The sequence below is a fragment of the Echiichthys vipera genome, assembly GCF_963691815.1.
Source record: "Echiichthys vipera genome assembly, chromosome: 19".
Lineage (NCBI taxonomy): Eukaryota > Metazoa > Chordata > Actinopteri > Perciformes > Trachinidae > Echiichthys > Echiichthys vipera.
In genome coordinates this window covers 12,419,968-12,437,287 of record NC_139844.1, presented here as the reverse complement: position 1 = coordinate 12,437,287, position 17,320 = coordinate 12,419,968, and the positions used below count along the sequence as shown (strand labels likewise).

Sequence of the window (17,320 nt, the reverse complement as noted above, 5' to 3'; positions counted from 1 at the left end):
CGTATTCCCAGCATCATTTGCAGGAGTAACGTTTCATCATTAAGCTTCAGACCGCATACACCAGAATTCACTCCCCTGTTAAATACTTGAACAGACTGATGTAGGCTTGAATAAGCTTTTTTTTGGACTTATTTTCCAATTATACAGGACAGTAACTGTACGAAATATATCTATAAAACCTACAGGTCAGATTTATGTTGATCTTAACAAATATATTTAAAAAACCTTTGCACATGTCAAAAACCTGCATGTTTCACCATCCCATGCTGTGAATCCTTATATCAAGATCTCAATGGGTGTCAAAAAACAGTGAAAAATCACAATATATACACAAAGTCAGTAGGTGGGCAGCACTTTTTTTATGTTGCAGTTGTGGGTGAGTGGATATCAAAAGCTTTGAAAGGTGCTCATTATTTCAGGACAACAACAAAAGGAAACAGACCAAAGACATTGAGCTTTACTGTAAATCCTGGTTGACAGGTGACAGATGTGTCTGAAAAGACAGATGCTCTCAATATAACGTGCTGAGGATGTGTCACGCTGAAGGAATCATTCATGGCAGATTTGCAAGCGCCTACAGTAAGTCTCATGGGAACGGCTGTTGAATTCTTTAAGCACACCTACTGCTGCTCTTCTCTGATGCATTATTCATAAGTCAGGGCTCAGTCTGGGTTCAAGTCACTGTACTTCACTTCAAGTGTTGCTTTGAGGGCTTTGAATTGTTCCAACAGTGGCGCCAAATTGATTTTAGAGCATCAAACTCAGATTGTAAAACTGGTAAGCACTGCATCACTTGTTGTTGTCAAATATTACAAACACAGAAAAACCATGAACACATTAGATGACACCTACCCCCTCCATTCTGAATTTGAGCTGCTTCCCTCAGGGTGGCGCTAAAGAGTACACATGGTAAGGAAAAAAAAATACAAAGACTTTTATCCCAAATGCAATTTCCATGGTCAATGAAAAAAAAAAAGTAAAGCTATAGAGAGGTGAAGACGTGAGTGCTATGGACGGGCTGGAACTGGTGCTTGTTGCCTTGTGGGCCAAGCCCTCACCACAGCGATTTCCTGTTTGATCCAATACGGGAGTTCCAAATATTGCAGTTCACAGAGTGTCCACTAGAGGTTTCATAACAGAGCGATTTCTAGTTGACCCCCATGTTAAACAGGCCGTTTTCACAGCATCATTAAACCTATTTAAGGCCTGATAAAAAAAAAATAAAACATTCTAGTCTGTATGTTAAGGTCAAATCTCCATGACAACACTGAGGGGGATGATTTTTTTTGTACCGGGCTAGTTTATATTTTATTGGAGGTTAAAGTTTAAGAATAATTAGGGGTGTGGCCTCTTGAGTGACAGCTAGCCGCTGGCCCTCACTTCTCCTCGGAGGTATACGTCAGCCAGATGGAAGTCACATCAATGCCATTTTTTGGTAAGAGGAAATGAGTCAATGAGTCAAAGTCTGTAGAGATGGCGACTCCCAAGTTGAGAGAACGGACCTCGGCGGAGATGCTACGTCCATTTTTTGTAGTCTATGGTGTAGGCTAGAGGGAGGGAGTATACAGTATGTTAATAGCTAGCTATGGAATGAATGTGTCAACTCTAATGTATCCTCTGTGTTTTAACAGTGAGACCAAAATCAATTTTCATGGTGACATGACCAATAAAGTACATTTTATAGCTTAGCATCATTCAAACCTACTTAGCTTAAACCATATTAAAGACCACAAAATGTTTACTGGGGCAAAATGCAGGAAATTATGCTCAATACGTCTTCATACGATGCAGAAAAGCAACCATGACAGCTGCATATTTAAATGTGTTTTAATGGATATGCATGTAAGCATGATGTACTAGCTTCAATCAAGTGTCGGAACAAGCAGATGCAGAAAATAAAGTATATGTGACACTGCTCCTGAGGGGAAACTGTGTAGGGGCATTCAGAGTTCAAGTTTAAACAGCAGCTTTAAAGTTTAATACATTTGTATTTCCTGCACAAACTTCACATGTATACATATTCAAACCTGAGTACAAGAGAGTGGAATATCTTTCTAAATGTCATGATTTGGACTCAAATGTAAATTTTGCTCTGCAGGTCTGAAAAATGCTTGCGGTAATGTTTCCAGGCCAAGGATTAGTGACACACTCATGAAAAGTGTTTTTTTAAAAGAATTTAAAAAGTCAGGAGGAACATGCGGACATGAGGACAGTAAGTGCTACATGTGTAGGTCAACATTAAAGGTCGTACTGTGATGTCCAGCTGGGTTAGAGACAGCTGTAGGGAGACACTCCGCTGAGAGACACACAGTTCACTGAGCAGCACACATACACATGCACATGCACATGCACATGCACACACACACACACACACACACACACACACACACACACACACAAAAACACATACACACACACACACACACACACGTTCAAACACCATGTAGCTTAAAATGACAACATGGAACCAGGTTTATTTTCATATGCAGGTACTCACACAAAGACACACATTACAGTTTACACACACACATCCACAGGGGGACAGTTAACCCGGGGCTGTTTATGAGTGCAGGACAAGGCAGAGGTCAGAGGTCAGCAGTTCCAGCCACATGTGATCTCCATTATCGCACCACATGAAACAACTGGATCTGAAGGGAACCTGGACCTCACAGAGCTGAAATATGGCTGTGTTAAAGCTGTCAGGGATCAGGAGCAGTATTATGTTATATTTATATAGCACTTCTTCATGAAACTATCTCTACTTCAGGGAAAGAAATTCAGTGTTTCGGTGTTGCAACATCACCATCTGGTGGATGCTTTTGTACCGTAGGTGACTGGATTATTAGTGCTGATGTTTAATGATGTGTAAAAAGTAAACGTTTTACATAAAAGATGTTTTCTGATGTATGAATCTATCATCTATACAAAGGAACATCTGTCAGACAGCATAAACAAACTGCAGAATAAAATATAAATGCATGCAAAGTTTCATTGTCTGGCAGACAAATAGAGGGGGGAAAGGTGCAAACATGAAGAGTTGGCTAATTTTGTGAAACACCTTCTTTGGGTAAAAGTGACTCCCACTTTCACTTGAGCCAATTTCATTACAGTTTTTCTCAGCAATGTTATTCTGGGGAGAAGCTTAAAGCAGAGATCTTCAACAGGGGGTCCAGGACCCCCGGGGGGTCCGCCATATTGTTTGATAATAAAAAGAAAATTCAAAAATATGTCTGAAAATATACATTAACATGAATGCAATGTATTACTAGCAAAGATACATTTGTGAATAAATAAATACATTTACAAAACATTGATGATTAGGCTTACAGGCTTAAAGGCAAGGTAGCCACTTAGGTAGTCACTAAGGTAGTCACTAAGGTCACTAAGGAAATCACTTAGGTAGTCACTAAGGTCACTAAGGAAATCACTTAGGTAGTCACTAAGGTCACTAAGGTCACTAAGGAAATCACTTAGGTAGTCACTAAGGTAGTCACTAAGGTCACTAAGGAAATCACTTAGGTAGTCACTAAGGTAGTCACTAAGGTCACTAAGGAAATCACTTAGGTAGTCACTAAGGTAGTCACTAAGGTCACTAAGGAAATCACTTAGGTAGTCACTAAGGTAGTCACTAAGGTCACTAAGGAAATCACTTAGGTAGTCACTAAGGTAGTCACTAAGGTCACTAAGGAAATCACTTAGGTAGTCACTAAGGTAGTCACTAATGTAGTCACTAAGGAAATCACTTAGGTAGTCACTAAGGTAGTCACTAAGGTAGTCACTAAGGTCACTAAGGAAATCACTTAGGTAGTCACTAAGGTAGTCACTAAGGTCACTAAGGAAATCACTTAGGTAGTCACTAAGGTAGTCACTAAGGTCACTAAGGAAATCACTTAAGTAGTCACTAAGGTAGTCACTAAGGTCACTAAGGAAATCACTTAGGTAGTCACTAAGGTAGTCACTAAGGTAGTCACTAAGGTCACTAAGGAAATCACTTAGGTAGTCACTAAGGTAGTCACTAAGGTCACTAAGGAAATCACTTAGGTAGTCACTAAGGTAGTCACTAAGGTCACTAAGGAAATCACTTAGGTAGTCACTAAGGTAGTCACTAAGGTCACTAAGGAAATCACTTAGGTAGTCACTAAGGTAGTCACTAAGGTCACTAAGGAAATCACTTAGGTAGTCACTAAGGTAGTCACTAATGTAGTCACTAAGGAAATCACTTAGGTAGTCACTAAGGTAGTCACTAAGGTAGTCACTAAGGTCACTAAGGAAATCACTTAGGTAGTCACTAAGGTAGTCACTAAGGTCACTAAGGAAATCACTTAGGTAGTCACTAAGGTAGTCACTAATGTAGTCACTAAGGTCACTAAGGAAATCACTTAGGTAGTCACTAAGGTAGTCACTAATGTAGTCACTAAGGTCACTAAGGAAATCACTTAGGTATTTACTAAGGTAGTCACTAAGGTCACTAAGGAAATCACTTAGGTAGTCACTAAGGTAGTCACTAAGGTAGTCACTAAGGTCACTAAGGAAATCACTTAGGTAGTCACTAAGGTAGTCACTAAGGTAGTCACTAAGGTAGTCACTAAGGTCACTAAGGAAATCACTTAGGTAGTCACTAAGGTAGTCACTAATTTAGCCATGCACAGATACAATTGAGATAAAGGATTCAATGTGCCTTCCAAATGTATGTTTAACATAAACATATGCGGCATAAATATATGAATATAATGATCACTAATATATTGGTACTATAAAAAGCTGTGTGTAGGCTTTAGGCCGCCATTGCTGTTAGGCCGAGTTTAATATGAAACTCAATTTAATACAACATTTGTAGTAGGTCCCTGCTTCGTCTCTCTTTCAGCTAAGGGGTCCTCGGCCTAAAAAAACGGTGAAGACCCCCGGGTTCAAGTGAAACATAACAGCGCACCACTCCAGTGTGACCACAAGATGGCGGCAGCACTCACTCACTTTACATTAAGTTTTTTTTGACGTTCCTCAACAGCTGTTTGACTTTATGTCTCTGCCTCAAAACTGGGAAATTAGACGGCAATAGCACCTTGAACGCACATGTAAAAACAATAAATGAATTAGTTTGTCCATTTTATTGCCCTTTACATACATATTATATTAGGTTACAAGGTTCCAGTCCCCAGCTTTACTAGTGAACAGAAAGTGACACTTGAGACAAAATAGCAAACAGTTGAGGTCGTTCTCTCTGTCCGTCTGTTTTCTCTCATCATCCTCGCAGCTTCCAGCTCTCAGATCAGTCACACGGCTGCTTTGTAAACTTTGGAGACGTCAAGAAACAAGGCGGTGCTCCACTTGAGCAGAGGGGGTCATATGTGTCCTACACACACCAGCACACACACTCCTCAACAACCAGGGAGAAGCTGTGATTCTTTCTCCTGGAAAAAGGGCGCTCAGTCAGCAGCATGGAAGTAACCAAAGGAGAGGACCGCTCGGCCGAACAGGCTGCGTCTTTGTTTGGGACACCAGAGCTGGAGAGTCAAAGGAGGAACACTGAGCGGGGAAAGAAGAGGAAAAAACACTGGAAAATCATTGCGGGGGTACGTTCAACAGAGCTAATACATACCTAATGACCTTCATGACTGACCTAACTCTTGACACAAAAATAACTTTATTATAGTGCCTCTGTGTGGTGCTCAATATACTTTACTGTATAGTCACCTACATGTTATATTTTAAGGGATTTTTAGTGTCACTGTTCATAAAATGTGTCTATGAACTTGAAATGTGTCCATAAACTCTTTTACATCCTGAGTTTATAGTGACTATTAGAGCTATAATTTTTATCTAAATATGTTGAAAAAGTGCCAAACATTCTCTTCTTCCAGATTATTTTCATGGGAATCTAAATGTTAAGTCAATTCCTCGTTAAAAGTACTGGAATTGTAAGATTCATTTGTGAGTTGCACCCCATGTCGTGTTACCTTATCTGACTTAATCATAAGTCATGACAAAACCACACAGCATCTACATTTCTACACTTGTTTACTGTCAGTGGAATGAAGCCACAGCCGAGAATGTGAGTGCTGCTGGTGTGAAAGTGCGAGCCAAATGTTTTCAGAGGCCAAAGTCTCTTTACAGGTGGAGAGGATCTACAGTTTTTAGTGTAAATCAGGACTGGACCTTTAAGGCCACAGTTCTGACTGGGATCCCAAAGAGTGGAGTTTCCGCTGAAAGTTGCATTCAGCTGAGGGACACAGGCAATAACTAGAGTTATTTACATCACCAACTAATCTGCTGATTATTTTCTTGATTGATCACTTCATTGCTTTATTGGTTTGGTTTTTAAAAATCTCAAAAATGAAACATGGCTGTTGCAATATCCTAGAGCACAAGGTGAAAAATTGCAGCAAATTCTGATATTTTTGCTTTAAAAAATGATATGGTAGTTACCAATACATAGTCTTTTGATCAGCTAATTAATTCAATATTGCAGCTCTAATTTTGTTTTGACATCTTTGCGCTCTTCACAAAACATATCTATTAAGCTTTAAATTGACAGCATGTGGAGTTTAGGGTGTATTCATATCCCCTTCTAGGACATATCCTGTTTATATTGTATTTTGTAGTACTTTAAAGGCAAATACTGCTGCTTTTTGGATTTATTTTAGTCATAGTTTTCTACAAGTTACTAACTCTGTCTATCTGACATTGATAACCATCTGCCCGGACATTTAGAAATTACTTTTTTGTTTGTGTTCTGCAGAGTTGTATTACTGTCGCAGAGTAGTCTCAGAAACAACAGCACTCTTCCACAACTCCCTGAGGCATTGAGACAAACCACACATACTCTGTAGAGAAACTAAATCTGGTATACACTTGAGGCTTTTCATAAAGACTAAAACCATAATTGAAAGAATTGCTAAGAAAAATGTCACATGTATTAGATACTGCCTTCATGCAGCTGTGGTCAAAACCATGACAGAAAGGATTTTTTTCCAAGTGAAAGGATAACATTAATTGATATTTTAGGCCAAATGGCACAAGTGAAATACATGAAGCTGTATACCCACTAATCTACCTCATCACTGAAATATAAACTGTACAGTCAGAAATCCTCTGACAGTAAACACACCTTTAAGACTGTTTACTAGCAAACTCCTGCTAAAACCACAGGCACTGGTGTTTTCGGCTGCTGTCTGCCTGCTTGGTACTAATTAAATACACATGTGGCAAAGTCTAGACAATAATACACTCTGTCCAGTCATACATCTGCCACCATACAGCTGTTAGTAATTGTGTTGATATTGGTACTTGTTTTTTGCTCTTGCAAAAGGATGATAGCCTCAAACATGAGGGTTACTCATTAGTTTTTCCCATTAATAGTGACTGCTTGTCATGCTTTAGTCTTCATGTGGACTTTGTCATGCTGTCGTAGTTTTATTTTGTCTCCCAGCAGTCTAATCAGGACTTTACTGTGTAGACAATAGAGACAAATTGAAGGTAGGTTCAGTGTCAGACAAGTAGGTTTCCACCAGACAGACTGTTTACTTTTACAACCCACAAGACCACGTCTCCCCCAACGGAGCAATCCAGGTCTTTCTCCCACTCTCCTCACCTATAGCTGGACAAAATAAGTGCACTTACCCAGACACCACACAGCGGCATAGTTTCATATCCGTCTAGGAATTCATGTGTATGTGAAACAGACTAAATGGATTACTCACGGGTGATGATTCCCTCAATCCTGCCTTTGAGACTTAACTGTGCACTACTACAGCTTTAAGAATGAGTAGATGAAAGGGCATGCATAAGTACAACATGAAATTATAAAAGAAAAATGTAATGTTGAGTCAGAGGGTAGGACTTGTCTTAAAACTAGTGAAAACAAAACTTAACTTGTTAACTGTGTGTATCAACAAGGTTTAAACATCCTCCTTTAAGCGAGCTCCTGTTGTGTGTATTAATAGCTTTTTTAGAAAAAAATAAAATCATTTATAGTTGCCCACTTCAAATTTGACTCTGTTTTTAAAGTGAAAACATATATTTAAAGACTGATGAAAAGATAAGGCTAGATTAATCAGCTTTACTAGTAATAAGAATAAACTTGAATGAGTCAGGGGAGTTCTTAAGATACACGGCGATAAGAATAATATTGTGTGAATCCTTTGAGAAAAGGAGATGATTGCAGCAGAAAAAAAGATATAATGCAATATTTTTTTGTTGCGTCAGTTAATAGTTCTGTAGAGACTCACTCTGAAGTCATTGATTTGAGGGAATCATCACCCGTGAGTAATCCATTTAGTCTGTTTCACATACACATGAATTCCTAGACGGATATGAAACTATGCCGCTGTGTGGTGTCTGGGTAAGTGCACTTATTTTGTCCAGCTATAGGTGAGGAGAGTGGGAGAAAGACCTGGATTGCTCCGTTGGGGGAGACGTGGTCTTGTGGGTTGTAAAAGTAAACAGTCTGTCTGGTGGAAACCTACTTGTCTGACACTGAACCTACCTTCAATTTGTCTCTATTGTCTACACAGTAAAGTCCTGATTAGACTGCTGGGAGACAAAATAAAACTACGACAGCATGACAAAGTCCACATGAAGACTAAAGCATGACAAGCAGTCACTATTAATGGGAAAAACTAAGAAAATAAGCTCTGTGGCAAACACAGGGATGTGATACACCGCATTCGCATGACTTTAACATCACCACTACCAAGCTTTTAACTTGTTTTTGATTTTGCATGCTAACTTCTTCTACAAAAGCACTTCCTCTTAGTGTGAACTGGCTAGTGTGGCTATATAAATAAGTAAAAAGGCAAATAGGCTATAAAGGAAGAATATCAATGCGTTTCAATCCGTTTAACGTCCCCAACGACCTCTTTAGTCTCATCTAGCTTCTTGTTAGCAATCACCTTTTTTACAAGCTTCAAAATTCCAGAGTGTGGTATTTACTAACCTATTTTATGTTGTAGAACAAAACTTGAAAATCTCTTAAGCTTGTGTTAACCGCACCTTATTCCAGGAATCTAACCAGAAACCCATTGACTTCCAGACGAGGGAACCAGGTCTGGGTTTTGGCACTCGTTCCTGTTGAGTGCTTTTGTTTGGGCCCCTGTTAGTGGTCCCAAGATAAATCTGAGGGGTCACGAGATGGATTAAAGGGTTAAAAGACACAAAGTATGGATAATGGACTTTCATGGACGTGTTATTCTAATAATAAGACATTTCTTCAATGTAAGTTGCAAAACATTAGTTAACCAGAACTAGAGACACTGCACTATTTTTAAATCCTGCTTTCAAGCTCCAGACTATTTCAACAACCATGATGACCCCGGCCTGGTGTGGGTGTAAACTGATTCAGACTTCTTTGAAACGCCCCTCTAATTACAAAGCCCATGTCCTCACTGAATGGCCTTCAATGGGAAAATATGAGCTGATCAGCTGATAAAGAAGCAGACAGGCCGACGTCCTCCTCTGACTTTTCAATTACAGACGGCCAAGACCAACATTCGGACGGTTGGATGTGATGCATGGGGGAAAGTGGAAATGATTAAATAACACTGGGCATGGTTAAGGAAATAAATAACAGGGCCACCTTTGCACAACACTGCAAGACATTAATCCCATCTTGAATAAATCTAAGACTCAAGAAAGATAACCAATAAAGTAATGAAGGAATCAAAGAAAGGACAAATAAAGTAATGAAGGAATCAAAGAAAGGACAAATAAAGTAATGAAGGAATCAAAGAAAGGACAAATAAAGTAAATCAGACTAAAGGTCTACAGCCACCAGCTCTGGAAGGCTGTGAGCCACATTGATGCTTTGAGCTAAATGCTAACACCAACATGCTAGGATGCCAACTTGTTCTCATCCCAACTAGCCACATTGAGATGTTTTCTCAGGACCGTTTGGGTTCCTTGAGCGTAGTATCTTATTATGGCAGGTTTACAGCTGAAAGTTTAAACAGATGCAGGATGCCTTGATGGTCGGTATAGAACGCCATTGGGCAATGGTATAACATAGGTATTGATGCTGTGGGGTTAAGAACAGGCTGTAGATGCTCACAATGCAGTAGAGCTAAAGTTTAGAGGGTGATGTTTACCATGTTCACCATCTCAGTCTTGCATGTTAGCATTTGCTTATTACTGGGGTGTTATGGGCAAAACAGCAACTTAAACTGTGACTTGATGATGGCGCTAGATAAATGTTAGGGCATCAGAGAAGAAGTTACAATTCCTCCTGAAGGAAACATGAATAGTGTGAATCACATTTCATGGCATCCACCCAATTTTTTTTGATACATTTCACTAAAAAACACAATTGTAACAAAGGAGTCAAAGTTGGGAGATTACTAAAGTTAGCATGGTTCTTCCTCTGGGGATCCTTATTTCTTGTTGAGATATTTCAGTCTGGACCAAACTAGTGGACTAAACAGTTTCCATCTCTAGAGCCAACACTGCTAGAGTAGTAGAGTGGTTACAGCACACTTTGTGTTGTTGTTGATGATTCCTCAGAACGTCCTGATTTATGGCTTCTCTCAGGGAGTCATAAGTCGGTTTATATTATGGTCACATGTAGCTGACACTAGAGTAGCAGAAGAATGCGTTTTTTTACCCCAGTATCATTCAAAATATTGTGCAGAAGTTTGATGATTGTTCAGTTTTCACTTAGTTAAAGTTTGAGGGGAGTTACTAATAAAAATGGTGATTCGTCATCATTTGTAACAATAGCACATTGCTATTGTTCTACCTCTTGTTTCTTTTACGTTCTGATCACCTGATCCAAGAGTTAAATCTAATCGTGGGTCATGTTTGTTTACAGTTCAGCTGCATGTGATTTATGAACTGTTCAACAAACATCTTGACATTTGTTCTCTGCATTTTTAGGTTCTGCTGCTATGCTTACTGGTGATCATCTTGGCTGTGGTGCTTTCCCTGAGAAAGAGCAGTGACAGGAAAGGTAGGTTCTGATGACTCTGACTGTCTTGATTTTTACAGCTATGGCATGTTTTTTTAAAGTGTTGCCGCACATTTTACATATCCATCCACACAGATTTAGGTGCAGTATTTTAAGGCTGCAGTTTAAAGGTAACCTGTGAATTTTCCTGTTCTGGACCATATGCACACTCACAAGGAAACTCATGAACATAACGTGAATGTGCCAAGGGTGATGCAACACATGTTGCTGCCAGTGGTTTTGCACTGACTGACAGGTGGCAATAATCTGCCAAGAAAAGTTGCAACGTGCCGGTAATAGGCAGGAAGAAGAAAACGGCAAGCTAGAATATATGAACAATATATGAACAATGAGGTGTGTAAAACAAATGGTTTAGTAAATGTAAATGCATGTTTTTGGACCTCGAGGATATGTAAGATACACAAAAAGTGCCGTTAATAATAATAATTTAACTGTGTCACCTGCATTTTGTTGTAGTTTATTCTTGGTTGTTGGTGATGTTGTGGTGGAGTACTCTGCTGATAAATGTCTGACTTTAGCTGTAATCTCTCTTGTTGTTGTGGTATTTGTCTAACAGTTGCCACAGACACACAAAAACAAAACAAAACAATAACGAACTAAAACTCATGGATCTGATCCGGGGATGGAAAGCTATTTCCATCGGGATTATCTTTTTTTCCTGGCAAGAAAACCATACGACAGCAGAGTAATTTGAAAGATATAGACAGAGACAAACAAACATGGGCTTTAATTTAAAAACATATCAGCAGTGATTCTCCAGGAAATGGGAGACAAAGATTCACACAGTAATTCTCAAAGATTTAAGATTTCATGCCCAAATCGGGAAAAGGTTCATCTGCTTAAATATCACTGATACTAAATTGTTATATTATATCATTATTAACTTATTTGTGAACCCGGTCACAACAACAGAGTAAATGAAGATACTTTGGCTGCAACAAGAGAGACAGACAGACAAAAACAACTATCTCTGGTTACATTTTGGAGCACTTATTCAGTGAAGACTTAGAAGTAAAATATGTTCTACACGTTGTCAGTGAGCAGAGGAACAACTGCATCCTGCCGCTGTGAGACTACAAACCTGCTGTCTTGGAAAGTGTATTTAATGTAGAGTCTGCTGTCATTAGATCCCTCAGAAACTCTAACCTGGAAGTATTTACAGCGCCAAGAGGGTCAAGTTACCAACCAACCAGTCTGTGAAAGAGAGAGAGCGACACAGAGGTGAAAGTTACCTCCTGAGAGTGCATATGATTTGTTCACCGGATATGTTTCTGTCAGGGTGGTGCGATCCAAGCTTTTTCTAGCCCACTGTTGCAAAACACATCGTAAACACACATTAAGCTAGACAGGAATGTTCACCCGAGGTTGGCATGTCTTCTACCGCTATAGATTCCCTCTGGTTAGACGGGGGCAGTGGCGTCAGTATGCTCTTTGTTGCAAACCGCCGTGCCAAAACACCCCTCATCCATTTTCGGTGACTGTGGGCAACAGTCCCCAGCCCTGGGCGGGGTGCTCTCTCTGCTGTGGCATTTCCCTTTAACTTATATTTCCCACCCAGCTAACATGAAAGCCATATGGGAAGAATAAATCTTGACTTAGCACTCATTCAGACTTTTGCACATGTATGCAGCTTTGTTAGGAGCTCTGCATCTTGCGTAACCCTTTCTTGGTAAGGCCTTTGGAAGCAGATTAAAAGAAATGAAAATAACTCTATTTCTTCCTAAAGGCTGACACTGTGTAGTATGTATGCTGAGAGCTGGGTTTTCCCGTGGATTACAGACCACAGCAACTTGTCTCCAGAGACAGAGCATCCCCGAGTTTCGCTCCAAACCACACTGCTGGCCTCGAGAGGCAGCGAGGAGGGGCTTTCTCACCGACATGCTAAGACTCCCTCCGTCAAGTGTCCAGTCAGCAGCAGACTTGACAGATTGTATTGGGAAAGCAGTTGCTAGAAAGGTCTGTCCGTGTCCTTGAGTTAGACACAGTTTGTTTCCAAAACCAATAGAGGATATATTGGATTTGTAGTGCTTCACAAATACCAGAGGGCTTTCTTTCAAATCCCACTTTATTGCAACACCAAAACAAGACACACCTGTCTTTTTCACGTTTCTCCCCTATCGATTGTGAAATTTTGAAAAGGTTTCAATACTAATTTTTCACATTATCAGTACTCTCGTCTCTCCCATAGCAAGTTGACACACACACACACACACACAAACACACACACACACACACACACACTCACACACACACACACACACACACACACACACACACACTCACACACACAGAATCACCTCCTCTTACAGTGGTTCTTCTCGACACTCTGCAGTTGAATATAAAAATGAACAGGTTTTGTCATAGTGTTATCTCATTAAAGATGGTTAGTGCAGAGTTTCTGCGGATTTCCATTTGGATATACTTACATTTGAAGCAAATTAACATGAAAAGAAAAGACAAAAGATTTGTAAAGTGATAGCGAGGCTTTAAAGGGAACCAATCTAAATGCTGATGGTGCCATTTATTCTCATACTCAAACATGATTGTAGCAGTTTTAAACTACTGTCATGACACTTTGCATTTCTCACTTGTATGGACTGTGTTCTGTTTTTTCTTTGTGTGAATGTTTTGTTTTATCGGTGTGTTGTTTTGCTGTTGTATGTTAATACAACAGGCCTCAATGAGATTGCCTCTATAGATAAAAGTTAAATAATAATAAATAGTCTTGTCAGATTTAGGATGAAACCAGAGAAAACAACAATACAGGCTATGATATTGTATGTATTTTTCATGACTTTCTTTATAGCTGCACTGATCACTTTGTTTATACGATGACTGTGTGTTGGGGAGCTGGTCGCTCCAAAGAGAGACTTATTACCTGACTCTGCAGGCTGACACAGTTAGCAACTAGCTGGTGAACAAAGTGGAGGATTTTGCAGTTAAGTAGAGCCAGATATTTCCTCCAGAAGTTGTTGGGAGAGCTAAAAGAAGAGTAAATATTGGATTTATACTTGTCAGATGGTCACGACTCCATATAAATGCTGATGTTGACAGCTGGATGTGTAAATAGACTGTTGGCTGAGTGCATAACACGTATCAGTTTTATGTTTACGTCCCCAAAGTGTCCACTGTGTAAATGCAGGTTTAAATAAGTGCTGTAGTTCCCTCAGATTCAGTAAATTAAATGAGTCTGAGGTCACAATGTCTTATTTCACATGGATTTTAGGTATCAAATGATAAAATATAAGTTGTGGTCATTAGTTGAATGAAAAGAAAATCAGTTTTTTTCTCCCTAATGGTTTCTATTAAACAGTTTGAGAAAACATCCTGTCCAGCACATAAAATCTGATTTAATGTGAGTTTTTAGTCTCAACGGCTGAAATCTATTTTTGCCTTTACGCAACATATTCATGTGGTTCACAGTTGTGCTCTCTTCCAGCTCCAAAAAAACAGCGGAAAGACCGGCCAGGAAGCAACAGAACCATTCAGTGTCCTTCTGTCTTTCGTCATCTCATGAATGTGTGGATGACAATGTGGCATTTCTGCACTTTCGCTTCCTCTTGTACCGCATGCTATTGGAATAACTCAATGATCCCATTTTATTTGGCATTAAAGGCCCTGACGACATCTTTTCTCAATCAGCTTCTTGTTGAAGTTGAAGTTTAAACAGTGTTTTTTATTTTACATGAGGGATTTTGTCTATCTCTGTTTTTGTCTTTGCCTTTATCACTGCTCTGAAGTGGGCGGGGCTCCGTTGTAAAAAGGTGATGTTATGTATTTGTCAGAGATTTTCATCCAAATCTGATAACTGTTGTGACCCACAGAGGCCCTGTGAAGCAGACTGAATTAGTTTTTGAGTATTAGAGCAGTTACCATTAAAAACCTGCCTGCGTGTCCTCTGGTGTTGTTGCTTGCAGGTTTCTCAAGAACTACTTTTACAAACTACCTCACACTCGACATTGAACTTCTTTGGAGCAACACACCTGCCTTCTCTTTCTTCATCTGCCCTTGAATGTTCAGCAGTGAGCGACGGAGAGCGAGCTTTACCCAGCATGCCGTTTGGCAGTGCAACAGTCTCCATTTACTACACTGTTTACAAAACGCACTGCTAATAAATATGTCCCCTAGATCTCTAGAGCTGACACTCGACACTGCACTTCCTTTGGTCGTCAGAAATACACCCAAACGGGATTTCAACGGTTGTCAAGAAAATCGTACTTCACTTGAGACAGAGACCATTTTAGTTACACTGAACTCTATTTTATTTTATTTAAAAGAGGAACATTACAACATTTGTTGTCGTTTTTTAGCTGCACACACATACATAATCACTAATTTTCATCTTGCCATGTGGTTTTAATACAGAAATTTTCCAATAAAACACATATTGTGTGTTAAAACTTTTCATTTTTCAGCTCAGTTAACTTGTATGTGAAAGTTGACAACCACCTTGACGAATAGGCAAGACTGATAAGCATCAACAGGAAAATAAAGTCGTACATTAAGACAATTTATTCCTTTGTATGTGTAATGCTACTTGTTCTGGAAGCTTTTTCAGGTTTCTCTGAACTAACTCTGGTCTTTCTTGGCATCAGTATTGTGTATACATAATATATAGTATGTAACTGGAATTGTATCTTTTTTTACTGACAACACTCCTCTTGTCCAGCAGCAGGTGAGCTGTGGATGCAGGTGGCAGATGAGGACAGTCACGAGTCCCAGTGTCCACCTGGGTAAGACAATGCTCTTGTCCTGCTGTTTTAATGTGAGAACTGATGTGGTTTTAATAGAGAGCAAAACCTCAAATCTCAGCTGGTCTAGTTTGGATTACAGCAGCTCTTCTTTCCTCTTCTTCACAATAACTTTCAGCATGTTTTGGTCCTGAGAATGAAGCTTTTCAGCAGTACTGTAACCCCCACAGTTCTGCACAGTTGAGCCCATTGTTCCCAGCAGGCAGATCTTCATGGAAATTAAACGGTGACCACAGAGAAAAATTTAAAAAAAGCTTTGCTGTCAAAGTGTAAATATCCCAAACACATGATTCTTGTGTTTTTCTGGTTTTGTGGAAAAAAGTAACTGTCACTATGGAAACCAGGCTAATGGCTCTGAGTAATCAGGCATGTGTGAGTGTGAGTGTGTGGGTGCATGTGGTCACGTGTGTGTGTTTCTGCTTTGGTAAGGGAGTCACCCCAGACAGACTCGTTAGACTATGGAAAAACCTGTGGCTCCAAATGAAGCTATTTTTGGTTTGAAAATATCTTAAAACAAATTAAAGTGGTCTGTATTTTTGATATTAAAGTCACTCATTCTCTCACTTGTTTGTATTGTTTCTGTTTGTAAATCACACTTACTTTGAATGTGTGACTCAGGCTTTACACGCAAAGAGGAAGCTTTTTTGGAATGTGCTGATTGCAAACATTTTTTTGCTTGGTATATTTTTGAAATAAAGTGTCACATGAATGGTAAATTTTAAAATTGTCAAATTGATTTTGAAAATTATTTATTTACTTATTCATTAACTAATCAACTTTCAAATGATGTATTTATTGATGTTTTTCAGTCTTTTTAATAGAATACACATTTTATTTGACCCATGTTTTTTTTCTTTTGTTACTGTATACATTCATAAATGCTATTAATAATTCCTCTTTTTTCCCCATTTTAACATCAGTTCATGAACTAATTGAACTCAACTTTATTCATAAAGGATATTTCATACAAACAACCAAATGCTTCACACACATCAAAATTAAAAACCAAACAAAATGAAAATAAAGTTGAAACAAAGATAAACAACAATAAATAAAAATTTTGCAAGAATAAAAATGACAACAATGAGGCAATACAATTTTAAAGACAACCTGCGATACTTGACACTTTTCGATACATCCGGACAATAGTTACAAAGCAGGGTTTCCCCCAGCGTAGTTGGCCCCCAGTGGTCCTAAACATCTGGGGATTTTTAAAAAAAATCTATTTTGAGACATTTTTTAAACTACAGTTGCAGTAGGACGAGCTTGTCTCTAGTTAGCTTTATAACGGATCACAAGTAGAAGCAATACATTTTTAATCAGCAGATAATAAAAAACAAATGTGTTGCTCCCAATGAAATAGGGAGGGGGACCATGCCTCTCTTTGGGAACAAAGAAAGACTGACAGAAGTCTCTTAGTCTTTGATGTATCTTCTTTAGAGTCACATTTGTTCCCTGTTCTTCTCCTCTGTGTGTTTGTGTGGTCTGTGATTTCATTCTTTTTCTCCTATTGCCTGCTCAGTCAAAGAGCTGCTTTGTGCCCGGTCTACACAGACCTACTGTACAACACTACTGCTGCCAAAGATATCCATGTGTCCTGCTGAGTAATTATTCC

At 39.2% G+C, this 17,320-nt stretch overlaps 1 protein-coding gene across 1 annotated transcript in view; it reads left to right on the top strand.

The window, feature by feature from the left end:
• Nucleotides 1-5,388: 5,388 nt before the first annotated feature.
• The window catches only part of enpp1 (ectonucleotide pyrophosphatase/phosphodiesterase 1), a 29,480-nt gene continuing 17,548 nt past the window's right edge, over nucleotides 5,389-17,320 (top strand). Inside the window, exons 1-3 of the mRNA XM_083933615.1 lie at nucleotides 5,389-5,570; nucleotides 10,864-10,936; nucleotides 15,627-15,687. Of these exons, the coding sequence (XP_083789741.1) occupies nucleotides 5,436-5,570; nucleotides 10,864-10,936; nucleotides 15,627-15,687 (269 nt within the window). The 5' untranslated portion in view covers nucleotides 5,389-5,435. The remainder of the gene's footprint in view (nucleotides 5,571-10,863; nucleotides 10,937-15,626; nucleotides 15,688-17,320) is intronic.